Genomic DNA, 14,292 nt, shown 5'->3' on the forward strand with positions numbered 1-14,292 from the left:
CGTTCTGCTCACTAAGTTGTCCTAGATACACTTCCTCTCGTTTTTCTGCAGCACAATTTTTAATGTCTATTAAGTATTTTCTCGCACAGCGGGCCTTAATTGAACCTCTGTTCTTGGGCAATTTAGGTTCTTTCCAACTTAGGGTGGGGTGGGGTTAGGGGGTGGGCTGTTTTTAAGTAATGCCATGACCAGACATCTGTCTGTCTTTCAGATTGATTCCTGGAAGTGAAACTGCCGAGTTGAAGGACATGAACGTAAATGGTCACTTTAAAATAGCTCCGAATGATGAATTCTCAAAGTAGTAACTAATCTGAACACCCAGTGAGAGGAAGCCAGGTGTCCAGGGGAGGCTGGAGTCAGAAATGGGAGGGGGGTCTGGAGCCAAAAGGAGGGGAGGCACTGGTTACTCATCTCAGTGACTTGCTGCAACTGTGGGCAGGTAGGGTCCAGGCACTGGGGCCAGGCACTGACCACCGCCCCCTGCGGAGGGGAGACAGTCACACCCCCCACAAATGCGGTTACAAGCGTGCTGACTGCCATGGGGAGGGTGAGTGGTGCTCCAAGGGTGCGGCAGCTGATGTGTCCTGGTCGGGGGTGGGAAGTGCTCCCCTGGGTGGGGCACGTCAGCAGACCTGAGGGCTGGGGGGCGGTGGGAGGAGGTACCCAGGCTAAAGGAATAGCATGGGGGCACAGAGCGGGCAGGAGGGCCTGAGAGTAGGCTGGCCCAGGGGCAGGCATGCAGAGGGCTGAAGCGTGCCCCCTCTAATCTGTATCTACCCGGAACCTCAGAGTGCCATCTTATAGGATAACAGGACCTTTGCACACATAATAACTCAAGGACTGAGATGAGACCATCCTCTGTTAGGGTGGACCAGACTCCAGGAGACAGAAAAGGGCATACAGAGAGACCCTAGGGACATCCATGTGAAGATGGAGGCAGAGACTGAAGAGACGTAGCCTCAAGCCAAGGAATGCTGGGGCCACCACAAGCTGGAAGAGGCAAGGAAGGAGCCTGGAGACAGAACACAGCCCTGCTGATGCCTAGATTTCAGACTCCCAGCCTGCAGAACTGTGAGAAGTTGAATTCCTGTTGTGTTAAAATCACTGTATCTGTGATCACTATTACAGGAGGCTCTGGAATCCAATACTGGAGCCTCCGGTCCTACACCCAAGACATGTGGGTCAGCGCAGCGGGCAAACAGGCAGGCACATTCTGAAGGGTCTGTGTGCATACAGGGCACAGTGGCTGCCAGAGAAGCAGTGCCAGTTCCACGCCCACAGCTAAGACCGAGGAGTGCTGTTTTGGGTAAATCTCTCTTTTATTAATGCAAATTTTACTGACTATGAACTACTGAAAAAAAAAGGATGTTATCCAAGGGGAAAGAATAGTCTTTCCAACAATGGTGCTGGGATGACCAGAGGCCACATGCAAAAGCATGGATCTGGACCTTGACCCCATGCCATAGGCAAAAGTTAACTCAGAAAGGATCATGGACCTAAATGTAAGAACTGACGAAGGAAAACACAGGGGTAAATCTCTGTGACCTTCAATTTGACAACGGACTGACTCTCAGACATGATACCAAGGCCAAAAGAGAAAAACAAATTTGACTTCATCAGAATTTACATTTTTGTGCTACAGAGGACATCGTCAAGATAGTGAAAAACAAAAACCAAAACCATCCCACAGAACAGGAAAGAATATTTGCAAATTATATGTCTGATAATAGGCTTTTAAAGAAGATCTACACATGGCCAACGAGCACATGAAAAGGGGCCTGACACCACAAGCCCCCTGGAAATGCAGTTCAAAACCACAGATACCGCTGCACACCCACTAGAATGGCTGGAATCAAAGAGGCAAACAGGACCTCCCTGGCAATCCGGCAGTTAAGACTCTGAGCTTCAAATGCAGGGGTGCCGGTTTGATCCCCAGGCAGGGAACTAAGATCCTACATGCTGCCTGGCACAGCCAAAGCCAAAAAATAGAAGTCATCAGTGAGGATGTGGAGAAACCGAAACCCTCTTGTGCTGCTGGCAGGAGTGTAAAATGGTTCACCCGCTTCGGAAAAGAGTTTTTGTCCCCTCAAAGGTTAAATAGAGAATGACCCTATGATCCTCTCCTTGGCATCCACCCCAGAGAAATCAAAACATGTGTCCACAATATCTGTATACACAAATATTCAGTGTATTATTCATAACAGCCGAAAAACAGAAACAACCCCAATGATGTCTACCCACTGATGACTAGATACACAAATGTTGTACTGTATACCCACATAATGGTCTATCATTCAGCCATAAAAAGAATGAACTCTTGATGTGCACGAGAATCTATATGTACCTGGAAAACATTTTCCTAAGTGAAAGAAGCCTGACATCAAAGGATCATGTATTCCATGATTTTACACATGGAAAATGTCCTGAATAGTCAAAATTTTTGTTGACAAAGTCATTCAGAGGATTTAATGGGATGGGAAGATAGCTGGAGAGGAAAGGGTTTCTTTGAGAGGAGAAAGGTCTAGACTTCCCTTGTGATGACTGTCACAACTCTGAGAACACACCAAAATCACTGAATTGTGCATCTTAAGTGGGTGAATTCCGTGGTATGTAAGTTATTCCTCAAAAAATGTAGAGAAAGAAATGTGCATAAATTTTTATTATACACAAGTGGGCAGTTTTTTTTTTAAAAGGTGTGCATGCATGCTCAGTCACGTCTAATGCTTTCCAACCCCATGAACTGTAGCCCTCCAGGCTCCTCTGTCCATGGGATTTCCCAGGCAAGAATACAGGAATGGGTTACCATTTCCTCCTCCAGGGGATCTTTCCAACCCAGGAATCTAACCTGTGTTGCCTGCATTGCAAAGAGCTTCTTTACCACTGAGCCACCTGGGAAGCCCTTTTCAAGGGCACCCACTGCCTTAGCAATGCAGGGCTGGCAGAGGTCCCATGGGAGCTGTAAGGTCTATGGCTGGGCTAACGTCAGAGGTTCTGTTCTGCCTCTCAGAGCCCTGAGCTGAGGGCTGGGGACAGGACACCCCAGCTGCCTCATCTGAGTTTTGTAGGCTTCTTGCCTGGCATGCTTCAACAGCTCCCTCTGGTGTATAGCTCAGTGGGTGAGCTTGCAAATCTCGGGTGTTCTGAGGTCTCAGGAGAGGATCAGGGCCACCCGGCCTCACAGCCGAGGAAGTGCCGCGACCACAGTTAATCAAGAGGAACCTTGGGGTGTGTGATTAGAGGCCTGGGGTGCAGCTGCTCATTTCAGGGTGTGACAACCAGCAGGGCGCAGCCAAAAGCCACCACCTGCCTTCTGCAAGTACTGTTTCAGGGACAACAATTTGAGGGTTGGACTCTCAATCGTCACCTCTACACTCAGAGCTCTGGGGTGGGGGTGGGGTCTGATGTGTCACGGTAACCCAGATGCTGACCTCAGTGCTGGGCCCTGGGAGCCGAGGGCTGGGGGCTACGGGGTTCCAGGGGGCCGGGCGGGGCGCTCGCTCCCTCCTCCCTGCAGCTCCCAGGGATGACGCACCCTGATCAGGGCACCTGACCCCATTAGCACTCCCAATGATCTTACAGGGAGTGGTGACATCCCTAGTCTAGCTCTGGGTTCTCTGGCCAGCCCCCTGCCGAGGTCACCAAGTTTTCTTTAACCTGACACACGAAAGGCCAGCTCCACCCAGCAGTGCGTTCTGAGCGGCTCGGAAGCCTCAAAGGTGTGCCTGCCACCGTTTCAACAGGAGGAACGGAGTGAACCTGAGCCCGTGTGTGAAGGGTTGCTGCCGTTCGTGTTGAGAATGGCTAAAGGGCGCTGCCCGGGGTTTGGATGAAGGCCCCTAACCCGGCAGCCAAACCTGTGCCGCCTGAGCCCCTCTCACGGCCCTCTCCAGCATGTACCTTGAGCCACTGCTTCTCAGTCAGCGAGTCACTGTAGTCCACCTCCTTGCGGTGACGAGAGCCACGGCCGAACATCTTCTCCTCCTCCTCCTCACAGGTCAGCCGCTCCACCTCGGCATCGTCCTTGATTATCCACGAGGGGAGCTCGTCCTCCTCCATGAGCCGCGGCTTCCGCTTGGGGTTGCGGGCCTCCTCACGCCGGCGGTCCAGGTCCATGCGCTGTGGGGTGTGGGGCCAAGGAAGCGTTAGCACAGGGACGGCCGGCAGGCACATGCGGGGCGCCCTGCCTGGGGACCCAGTTACATGGTAGCTGGGTTTTGTGGTGGCCAAACTGGCTGAGCTCTCAGGTCAGACCCTGGCTGGGACTCTGCTGTGGGGCAGAGAGAACTGGGAAGGACGTGGAGGTGACAGAAGCAGGGCTGAAATGGGATGGCGGTTCCATGGACAGCCTCAGTGGGAGGCACAGGCCCGCTGAGGCCAAGGACGCCCTGGATTCCACACCCACGAAGGGCGAGGGAGATCTGAGACCGAGGCCCGATTTAGCTCTTCGGCCCGGGACAGTATGATGCCCTCTGAAAGGGAGAGAGCCTCAAGGACAACAGGCACCAGCAGGACTGGGTGTGCCCGGGTGTCCTGCCATCCCTATGACATGCTTAGGAGACCTTAGGAGACCACGGGACAAAGAGGGGTCAGTTAGGTGCTGTCTGCAGCCCACTCGAAGGGCTGCCCCCGGCTTCAGTAGTCTGGGGACGCCGATGTCACTGAGACCACTCGGTCTGCTGGGTGTCGGCAGGGAGGGGCATGTGAGCCCCACAGCCCACGGTCCGTGCAGGTGGAATAGCCAGTGCCCGCGGCGCTCACCATGAACAGGTCGAACTCCTCCTCGTGCCGGGCTATCATCTGGTTCACCGTCTCGTCGTCAGGCACCTCGTCTTCTTCCTACAAGACGTCACACGTTTAGTCCGGCTGCGGGGAGGCCGGGGTGGGCGGCGGCGGCGGCCGGGCTCGGAGGCGAGCGGCGGCGGTCCGTGGGAGTGGAGCTGGTGGTCCCTGGTCCGGCTGCGGTGGATGGGGACCCACGCGGCAGCGATGAGGCACACACGCACACGCACACGCACGCTCCGTGGGGTCAGGGCCCTCTGCTGGCCGTCTCAGCCGAGAAGCCGAGGATTGAATGGGCGTGGAGACTGAACTACCCCGCTCACCTTTAGAGGTGGCTCCTCCGAGTCGGGGTTGACGCCCGCTGGCGGAGGGGCAGTGTGGGCGAAGCTGGCACTGCCGCTGCCCGTGCTGCAGTGTCTGCTCTGTGGATAGATAGAGGACTTCAGTCTCCAGGGCTATCAATCCGGCGTCTTTCACCAGCAGTTGTTTTTTTTTTTTTTTTTTTTAATAATAATTAATAATAATAATAAAAAAAAACCACTTCAAAGAAAAAGCAAGTATACTCATCGTCTTTCCTTTCAGCCCACACTCCCTTTACTCCAAAGGGATGCAAAAAAAAAACAAAAAAAGAAAAAGAAAAAGTGCAAAAAAAGGTAAAAAAAAACAAAAACGAAAGCCGCTCATGCGTCCACCACTCACGCCGGGGAGGGGGTCGGGGCCAGTGCTGCGCTCACCTCGTCCTGCTCCTCGTGCTCCAGGATGGCCTGCAGGAAGGCGCGCCGCTCGTGGCTGGAGGACTTCTGGTCAAACATGCCGGCCTGGATCACCTTCTGGTCCACGTTGAGCTTGTACTTGGCCGCGGCCAGGATCTTCTCCTCCACGCTGTTGACCGTGCACAGGCGGAGCACCCGCACCTCATTCTGCTGCCCGATGCGGTGGGCGCGGTCCTGCGCCTGCAGGTCCTGGGGGCGGGAGTGGGGGAGATGCCGTCAGCCCCAGATGGTTAAGGGGGAGTCGGGACACTGGATGCTGCTGAGAGACACACAAGCGCTCGCCTGGCCAGCAGCTACACAGCCAGGAAACTCAGGAACGAGACCTGAAGCCTGCGCCAAGGGGACTTCACCCTGAGATCCTGCAAAAGCGTCTCTTTCTACCTTAAGTGGAACTTGGCAGATACTCGGGAAGGAAGCGTGGTTTTAAAAGGCTGCCTGAGGGATATTCCTGAGCAGCTCCCATCACAGCTGCATGGGGGCCCATCACTGTGTGACTAGGCCCCCTAGGTGGGGCCGCATTACGCAACAGCACTGTTTACAGAATGACGCCGAAGCTGCGCACCACTCCAGGTCGATGCCTGGTTTGACTGGGGGCCCTGCTGCTCCCTTGCCAGGCAACGCCGGGCCCAGGTCCCACCAGTCTAGCCTTGGGAGCCACTGCTAACACCAGCCCCGCTCGTGGTTACTGTGTGCATGAGGAGCCAACGGGCAATGGATACCCAGTGCCTGGTGTGGAGCAAACGCCGGTAGAGTGGGAGGTGTGGTGCCAACACGATCTGTGTCACCCCATGAGCCCAGTGCAGAGCCAGGAGGGCGCCTACGGAATCCTGAGTCTGGGGCCGCGTGGAGCTGACCTGGAGATCTGCACCCCACAGGGCAGCAGAGGCCACACCTGGTGGGACAGGCGTGTCTTGGCCCCACGGCTCAGCTTCCTGGTCAGCCTGCGTGATTCCCGGCAGGGAGGACTGGCGCCTAATGATACACCTAGCCCTGCCATGTCTCATGACCTCCAATGCCTCCCAGTGTGGAGGAGGGGCTCCACAGAGGCCTCTCCCCCAGCTGCCTGCTGTTGGGGGAAGCACAGCCCCACCACCTCCTAGCAAACAGGCCAGTCACGGGAGTCTGGGTGGGAACCATTCCAACCCAGGCTGACGGCAGTGACCACCCCAGACGTTCGCTGGCATACAGGCTATGGTTCGCACGGTGATAACCAGGGCCACTGGGCGTGGGGAAGGGCTCACTCACACCATCAACAGGAGCGAGAGCTGGGCAGCCTGGTGGAGGCCACTTTGGCAGAACCAACAGAACATGACGGGCACAGGCCTGTGGGCCGAGATACCCCACCTCTCGCTCAGCCTGGGCCTGGCCAGTGCTCTGAGAGAGGGACAAGAGGGCTCCATGAAAGGACAGCGGTCAGGCCGAGAAACGGGAAACCTGGACACCTGCCCACTGGGGTTTGAGTTAAAAGGCCTGGGGCCGCCATATACCAGGAAGGCTGGCTGCCGAGGATGTGCTGGGCAGAGGCTTAGTGCACTTGCACGGAAATGTGAACACACCAGCCAGTGGCAGGAAGAGACACGTGCTGGAACGTGCCAGGTTCATGCCAAAGCCAGAGCATCTGTGTGTACAGAGGGAGAGGCTGGCGTGTGCTCAGAGTAGAGTGGGAGTGGCAGGGAAGGGAAAAAATGCACACTTCCGTTTGTTACTTTCAGTTACTGGTATTTGCATTTGAAAGAACTACGGGCATGTAGCCCCATGCAGGCGTGCAGACAAGACATCAGGGCAGCTGTGCGTGGAGCACACAAAGGAGCCCCGGCGAAGAGGGGCCGCCGTGAGGGCTGGGCCAGGACATGGCCAGGAAGGACCCCATGACTAACGGGGACCCTTACTACCAGACCATAGGACGGGGCCATTTTCCATTTTTTTGCACATCTATGGGATGCCAGGATTGGTTTTTTTTTCCCCTTCTTTTGGATGGTGCCACGCAGCTTGTGAGAGCTCAGTCCCCAGACCAGGGACCGAACCTAGGCCGTCAGTAGTGAAAGCGTGGAGTCCTAACCACTGGACAGCCGGGGAATTTTCAGAAAATTTTTTTAAAATAACGGTAGAACATGTATTTTTTCATAATCAGAGCAAATAATTAGTTTGCTTTTGAGAAACTGCCCTCTGCACCTCTCTCCAGGCGCTGCCAAGGCTCTCGGAAAATGTCAGGAGGCCGCCGGACACTCACACCAGGGGCACGGTCACTGCCGGGGGGTGCGCGCTGTTACCTGGTGGGGGTTCCAGTCACTGTCAAAAATGATCACAGTGTCAGCCGACTGGAGGTTCAGACCCAGGCCCCCGGCCCGGGTGCTGAGCAGGAAGATGAAGTACTCGGAGCCGGGCTCGTTGAAGGTTTTCAGCAGCATCCCCCGGTCCTCTGCTTTCGTGGTTCCTGCCGAGTGGGTAGACCAGTGTTAGCAGGGCAACCGAGGGAGGAGACACAGAGGGACACCTGCATCAGGGAGCGGCGACCACGCCCACCGCCTTCCAACCAATGGCTGTGGACTGTGACTGACGAGCAACTCAGATCCAGGTGACACCACTGACCGCCAGTCTGCCCACCCCAGGAGAAGAAAATGAGCCCCACCACGTGGACGGGGGCTGCCACAGGCACTAGACAGGCAGGCGCTGCAGCGCAGGGCTGGTACCCCGCAGACACCCAGGCAACAGGCTGACCCGAGCACTGCTGGAACCAGCTGTCCGGGGCGGTGGGAGACGCTGCAGCGGCGCTGTTTCAGTGCGCCTCTCTGAACCCGTGAGGGGCCTCTGGGTGGACACACGGTGCTGCTATGGTAATGAGACTGGTCAGAGGCTGGAGCCTGCCTCCATGCCCCTGTGGTGGGTTTTCTCCATTCACAAAGGGAACCGTCTATACAGACAAGCACATGCGACTGTACAATGGGGATACGTCTCTCTGTGGGCAGGATGGCTCCCCGCTTCCTGAAGCCACAGTGACTCGAATGTGAGGGCCCCGGGCGTGATCCTCAGAGGGGCATCTAAGCTCCTCAGGCTCCCATCAACTCAAAGCAGAGGTGCCTCTGGTGAAACCAGGTGTCATTTTTGGTGCTGCTTCTAGCGACTCGCCTACACATCAGGACGAACAGCAAAGAGGCCCAAGGTCCATGGCGCCTGGGCTGTCCTGGCTCCTAGGAGGGGCTAAGGCCTCAGGCACGGCTGGGCAGGGCCGGGTCAAGGGGCTGCTCCAGTACCCCAGGCTGCACCCTCACTCTCAGCACTCTGACAGCAGAAGGCTCCGCTCCCCATGTCACTGAGCTCCCCAACCCTTTGCCATTCCTTCTAGGGGGCTGGGGGCAGAGAGGCCTGTGGGATCTTAGTTCCCCGACCAGGGATTGAACCCATGCCTCCACAGTAGAAACATAAGAGTCCTAACCACTGGACCACCAGGCATTTCTTTCCCAGAGTTTCCACCCATGTGGCAGTGACCACATGAAATGCTAAAGATGCAACCATGGTCCAGCAAACGGAAGTCCTCACTTACACAGAGGCCTCTTGTCATGGAGAGAAAAAGGGGTTGGGGGGCAAGTGGACAGATACTTGGGTGGGTGGGAACATGCTCTCGGCCTGTCCACTAGGGGGCGGTGTCACCATCGTAGAGCTCAGACCCAACAGAGGCCAGCGCACTGAGGTCACACAGGCCTTGGCAGGGATGCAGCTTTCAGCCTCAGGACGCGTGAGCACCTGACCAAAGCTGTGTTTGTAAAGGTTACTACCCTGGATGGAATTCTAAGAACAGCTGAAAGAAGGCAAGATGGAGATGCAGCAAAGGTTCTGGGCGGGAGTGGGGAGGGCCGATTTCGAAGGACAGATCCACCCAGCAATCACAAGTTAACGGTCTGAAAATCCACAGTACCACGATAGGCACTGAGAAACACACAACAGAGGCACAGAGGTTTGGGTGTCCATCCATGGATGGATGCAGCTGGTACCGAGCTTAGACAACGTCTTGCAGAAATACGGTCTATCCCACGCTTCTTAACTGTATTTACTCCAGTGGGTCTCAAGTCTCTCTTTTTTTAAATGCTATTTTTTGATGTGAATTAGTTTTTTAAAAGTCCTTACTGAATTCGTTGCAGTATTGCTTCTGTTTTGTGTTTAGTTTTGGGGGTCCCAAAGCACATGGGAATCTTAGCTTCCGACCAGGGACTGAACCTGCACCCCCTGCATTGTAAGGTGAAGTCGTAGCCACTGGACCACCAGGGAAGTTCCCCCAAGTCCAGTTCTTCTTGAGAGCCCCACTCACTCCGTCTTATGGAGAGCGGGGGTCTCCCCCTAAGGCCGTCCTGGTCAGCGACACGTGTCGGATCAGGAGTCCCGCACACCGTTACCACTGTGCTCAGCCCCATCTCCCCAGGACTCCCTTATGCTGGCAACAAAGCAGGAGCCGGGCTTCTGATGGTCACAGGCCAGCGTGGTTCCCACTGGACATGCCCCATCACCCCTGCCACATCTGGATCCCTCCATCCCGCCCTTTCCTGCTTCTCCCCGTGCTTGTGGTTCCGGCATGGATAGGTCTGATTTCAGCTCCAGAGCCACCAGGGCAGTGGAGACGGGGGCATGTCGCTCACAGCAGTCGAATGAAAGCTCACTCCAGACCCCTGGGGAAAAAGATAAGCTGCTTCTCTGTTGGGGACACTGTTGTCTGCTCAGTGTTGGGGACACCCCAATTTCTGTGGGTGGAAGAAAAGCCTGGAAGGGATGCCTGACAATGAAGCCAACATGGAGGACAAAGGAGCCGAGAGCCCCAGAAAAGCTCCTCTAACACTATCTCGGTACCTGGATCCAGCTGTGCCTGAAGCAAGCTTACCCTTAAAGTTCAGTTATGTGAGTCTATTAAGGCTTTCTTCCCTATGCCCACAGGATGTGAGTTTCTGTCACTTCCCACTAAAATTAAGTCTATGGGATACACATTAGCCACTGGACCCAGCGTTACGGTGCAAGGACTTTAAGCCTTGTGTTCGGGAGACCAGCACAATACTCCCAGGACCCCTCCCAGTCCCACAGGCCTGCGTCACTGAGCATGCCACTGTGTCCACTCCCAACACTAGACCTGGAGTCTCTGGGCCTTGCCCTGCCTCACGGGGGAGGGCAAACCCTCCAGAAGCTTCGGCAGCAGTGGATAACAAGGCCCTTTCAAACACATCTCTCTCCCCGGCCACACTCACCATCGAGCCTGAGGTATTTAAAGCCACGATATGCAAAATAGTCTTCCATGATGGTCATGAGGGAGGTCATCTGACAGAACAGCAGCACTTTGTGGTTGGTGGCCCGGAGTTTGGGAAGAATTCTATCGAGCAGCTCGAATTTCCCTGAGGCTCGGTACAGGTCCAGCCTGGGGAGGGTGGGGGCGGGGAAGGACACACAGGACGTGAACCACAGGGCCCTGAAGGCAGGCAGAGGACGTGTTCCCACCCACTACCTGACCAGTCCTGGGTGGGCTGGCCACCAGGGCCAGGGGCACACAAATGTCTCCCTTGGCAGACTACCCAGCCCCCAAAGTTTCAGCAGAGCCACTCCAATCCAACTAAAATAAACGCAGGCCACCCTAAGTCAAGTCAAAGTGTCAATCGCTCAGTTATGTCCAACTCCTTCTGACCCCATGGACTATAACCCACCAGGCTCCTCGGTCCTTGGGATTCTCCAGGCAAGAATATTTGCTATTTCTTTCTCCAGGGGATCTTCCTGACCCGAGATTGACCCCCAGTCTCCTGCGTTGCAGGCAGATTCTTTACCATCTGAGCCACCAGGGAAGCCCCCCGGGTCAAGGGTGACTGTGGAATTACGGAGCAACTAGGATCTTTGTACGAGTGAGAAGAAGGGCTGAGGGCCACATGGCTTTGGTCATTCATTCTCAGTTTACAGGTATGGAAACTGAGGCTGGGGGCAGTGTGACATGGCTGCTGACCTGCCAGGGCCAGGACTCAAGGCCAGGTCTGTGGGACCCCATTATGTAACTTGATACAAAAAAACGACACAGCAAAAGGACCTTTGCTCTTTCCTTCAGGGTTCCTGCTCTAAGAAAGAGTGTACTATCCCAGAGAAGTGATGGTGGCTTTAGCGCTGAGAATGTTTGAAGAGTGAAACCTGGAGGCTAGATCCGAGCCCAATGCTAAGGCTGAACCATGCTGGGGCTGCACTTTATAAACAATACTGGGGAAAACACCCCCACGGCAAGCTGGGTGGCACACTGTATAAAAAGTGCCTCTCTCCTGGTGGGCAGAGTTTAGGCTCGAGAGGGTAGAGGGAAGCTGTCACGGGTCACAGAACCCAGAAGTGCAAGAGTGGGACCTGGAAGCCATGTCTGATCAACTCTCAAATTGCAGATTTTTTTTTTTTTTTTAAATTTGGCTGCACCGAATCTCAGAGAAGGTAATGGCACCCCACTCCAGTACTCTTGCCTGGAAAATCCCATGGATGGAGGAGCCTGGTAGGCTGCAGTCCATGGGGTCGCGAGCAGTTGGACACGACTGAGTGACTTCACTTTCACGCAATGGAGAAGGAAATGGCAACCCACTCCAGTGTTCTTGCCTGGAGAATCCCAGGGACAGCAGAGCCTGGTGGGCTGCCGTCTATGGGGTCGCACAGAGTCGGACACGACTGAGGCGACTGAGCAGCAGCAGCAGCACCGAGTCTTAGCTGCAGCGTGCAGATCTTTAATTGTAGCGGGTGCAATGCAGCTTCCTGAACAGCGATCGAACGCAGGCCCTCCGTATTTGGAGCACAGTTTTAACCACTGAACCACCATGTAAGTCCCTCAAAGTGCAGAATTTTCATTTCTCTTCTTTGGGCTCATCTATGTTTTTTAAGTTTTTTACCAGGAATACACTGCCTTTGAAAGCAGACAACTGTGACAACAGAAACACAGTCAACCACAGCGAGAACACAGTGGACCATCCATCCACCCTGTTAAGTGAGGGAGATTCTCACCCTTGGACAATGCCGCCGGTAAACCCCAAGTGCTCAGAAAAGGACTCCTGTAACAGAATGAGACGCGGGTCAGTGGGGGCAGGAAAAGGTGTCCCGGCCCCATGCCTCCGAGCCCACCCACAGCAGCTCCAAGACCACACAGAAGTGCTGACAACAGCTTTTCTACCCCCCCGACACGCCTTCCCATAGGGTCTTAACCACCAAAGGTGCGCACAAGGCACCCGACATCATCTTTGGAGCACTGAAAAGGAACTGTCAGGGGATTTGCGATGATCCTGAAACTTTATGCCAGAATGTGTAGACATATGTGTGCTTTTCATTTAAATTTATTTGATTTTTTTGGTCGCAACATGTGGCATGTGGGATCTTAGTTCCCGGACTAGGGATTGAACCTGCACCCCCTGCAGTGAAAACACGAAGCCTTAACCACTGGACCATCAGGGAAGTCGTTATGTGTGCTTTTCAGAAGCAAGAATCCAGATTCTCAAGTGTCCTGGGGCCCAGAAAGGTCATGGCTGGAGCTGTCATGAAGAGGGACATGCTCTCCACATGCTGACCTGGGATGGCCCCACACACTGCCGAGTGGGGAAGGCTAGTAGCCAGCCAGCAGGGGTGGCATGACCACTCCCACCCTGGGTGGGAAGCAATTCCAGAGAACAGCCTGGAAGGCTTCGTGGTCATCCAAGGTGGGACTTTCATTTCTCTCACATACTTCTTTTCTCTTTCCTTTGTAAAAAAAAAATGTTATGTATTCTTTCTGGCCACCACAGGGCATGCAGGATCTTAGTACCCTGACCAAGAATCAACCCCATGCCCCCGGCGTGGAAGTGCGGAGTCTTAACCATTGGGCCACCAGGAGAGTCCCTCTCTCTCATATTTTTCTACACTGTTTGGATTCTTCACAATAAGGACTTGCAGAGAGAATCTCAATAAGAAGACAAATGTATGCACATCACCTAATTACAAACTCTTCATCTTTAAAGCTGAAGAGAGAAGTGCCCCAGCTCTGCCGGGGAAGCAGGGCCTCGTGCGGGCTGAGGCCCCCCACCTGGGCCTCACCTCGATGTGCTGAAACATGTAGGGGTGGTTACAGATCTTCCTCAGCTGCATGATGGTGTTCATCAGGGTCTTGGTACCACCTTTGCCCTGAGGAGGCACAAGTGAAAGTTGCTCAGTCGTGTCCGACTCTTTGAGACCCCAAGAGCTATACAGTCTATGGGATTCTTCAGGCCATAATACTGGAGTTGGTAGCCTTTCCCTTCTCCAGAGGATCGTCCCAACCCAGCGATCATACCCAGGTCTCCCACGTTGCAGGCGGATTCTTGACCAGCTGAGCCATAAGAGGCTCCCAAATTGGTCTTGTCTGGAGTGGGGTGGGGGTGGGTGTGGAAGGAGGACATGGGGGGAGGCAGGGCTTGTGGAGCTGGCTCCTCCTGGGGCTCAGAAGCCAGCATAAAGCCAGCGCTGGGGGAGCAGAGACCCCTGGGCACCCTGGAGGGTGAAGAGTGAGGAGGGGCCAGGCCAGCAAGACGGAAAGGACTGGCAAAGCGCTGAGGCCGGATCACAAACACTGTGTGATTCAGAAGGCCAGCTGCGCGGGCACTGGGAGAGAGTCCCCGGGGGCTGCAGCCAGATGGGCCGTGACGGCTGAGGAAGACCTCTGGCTCCGGGATGAAGGAAGGGTGCGGGGGTGGCTGCCGTGGGCAGAGAAGTAAACCAGGAAACGTGCTGCCACAACAGCCCAGGTAAAGAG

General features: G+C 55.0%; 1 protein-coding gene across 8 annotated transcripts in view; it reads right to left on the bottom strand.

The window, feature by feature from the left end:
- SMARCA4 (SWI/SNF related, matrix associated, actin dependent regulator of chromatin, subfamily a, member 4) overlaps nt 1-14,292 on the bottom strand; it is an 89,907-nt gene that overhangs the window by 21,814 nt on the left and 53,801 nt on the right. For 5 of the 8 annotated variants that reach the window (XM_044948137.2, XM_025293494.3, XM_044948136.2 and 2 more), the window contains exons 22-29: nt 13,599-13,685; nt 12,540-12,586; nt 10,778-10,944; nt 7,823-7,986; nt 5,514-5,741; nt 5,103-5,201; nt 4,759-4,836; nt 3,898-4,116 (exon numbers count right to left, since the gene is read on the bottom strand). In XM_044948137.2, the coding sequence (XP_044804072.1) occupies nt 3,898-4,116; nt 4,759-4,836; nt 5,103-5,201; nt 5,514-5,741; nt 7,823-7,986; nt 10,778-10,944; nt 12,540-12,586; nt 13,599-13,685 (1,089 nt within the window). The remainder of the gene's footprint in view (nt 1-3,897; nt 4,117-4,758; nt 4,837-5,102; nt 5,202-5,513; nt 5,742-7,822; nt 7,987-10,777; nt 10,945-12,539; nt 12,587-13,598; nt 13,686-14,292) is intronic. The other 3 variants (XM_044948140.2, XM_044948139.2, XM_044948138.2) reach the window with 1 other exon arrangement.

The sequence above is a fragment of the Bubalus bubalis genome, chromosome 9 (assembly GCF_019923935.1).
Source record: "Bubalus bubalis isolate 160015118507 breed Murrah chromosome 9, NDDB_SH_1, whole genome shotgun sequence".
Classification (NCBI taxonomy): Eukaryota; Metazoa; Chordata; class Mammalia; order Artiodactyla; family Bovidae; genus Bubalus; species Bubalus bubalis.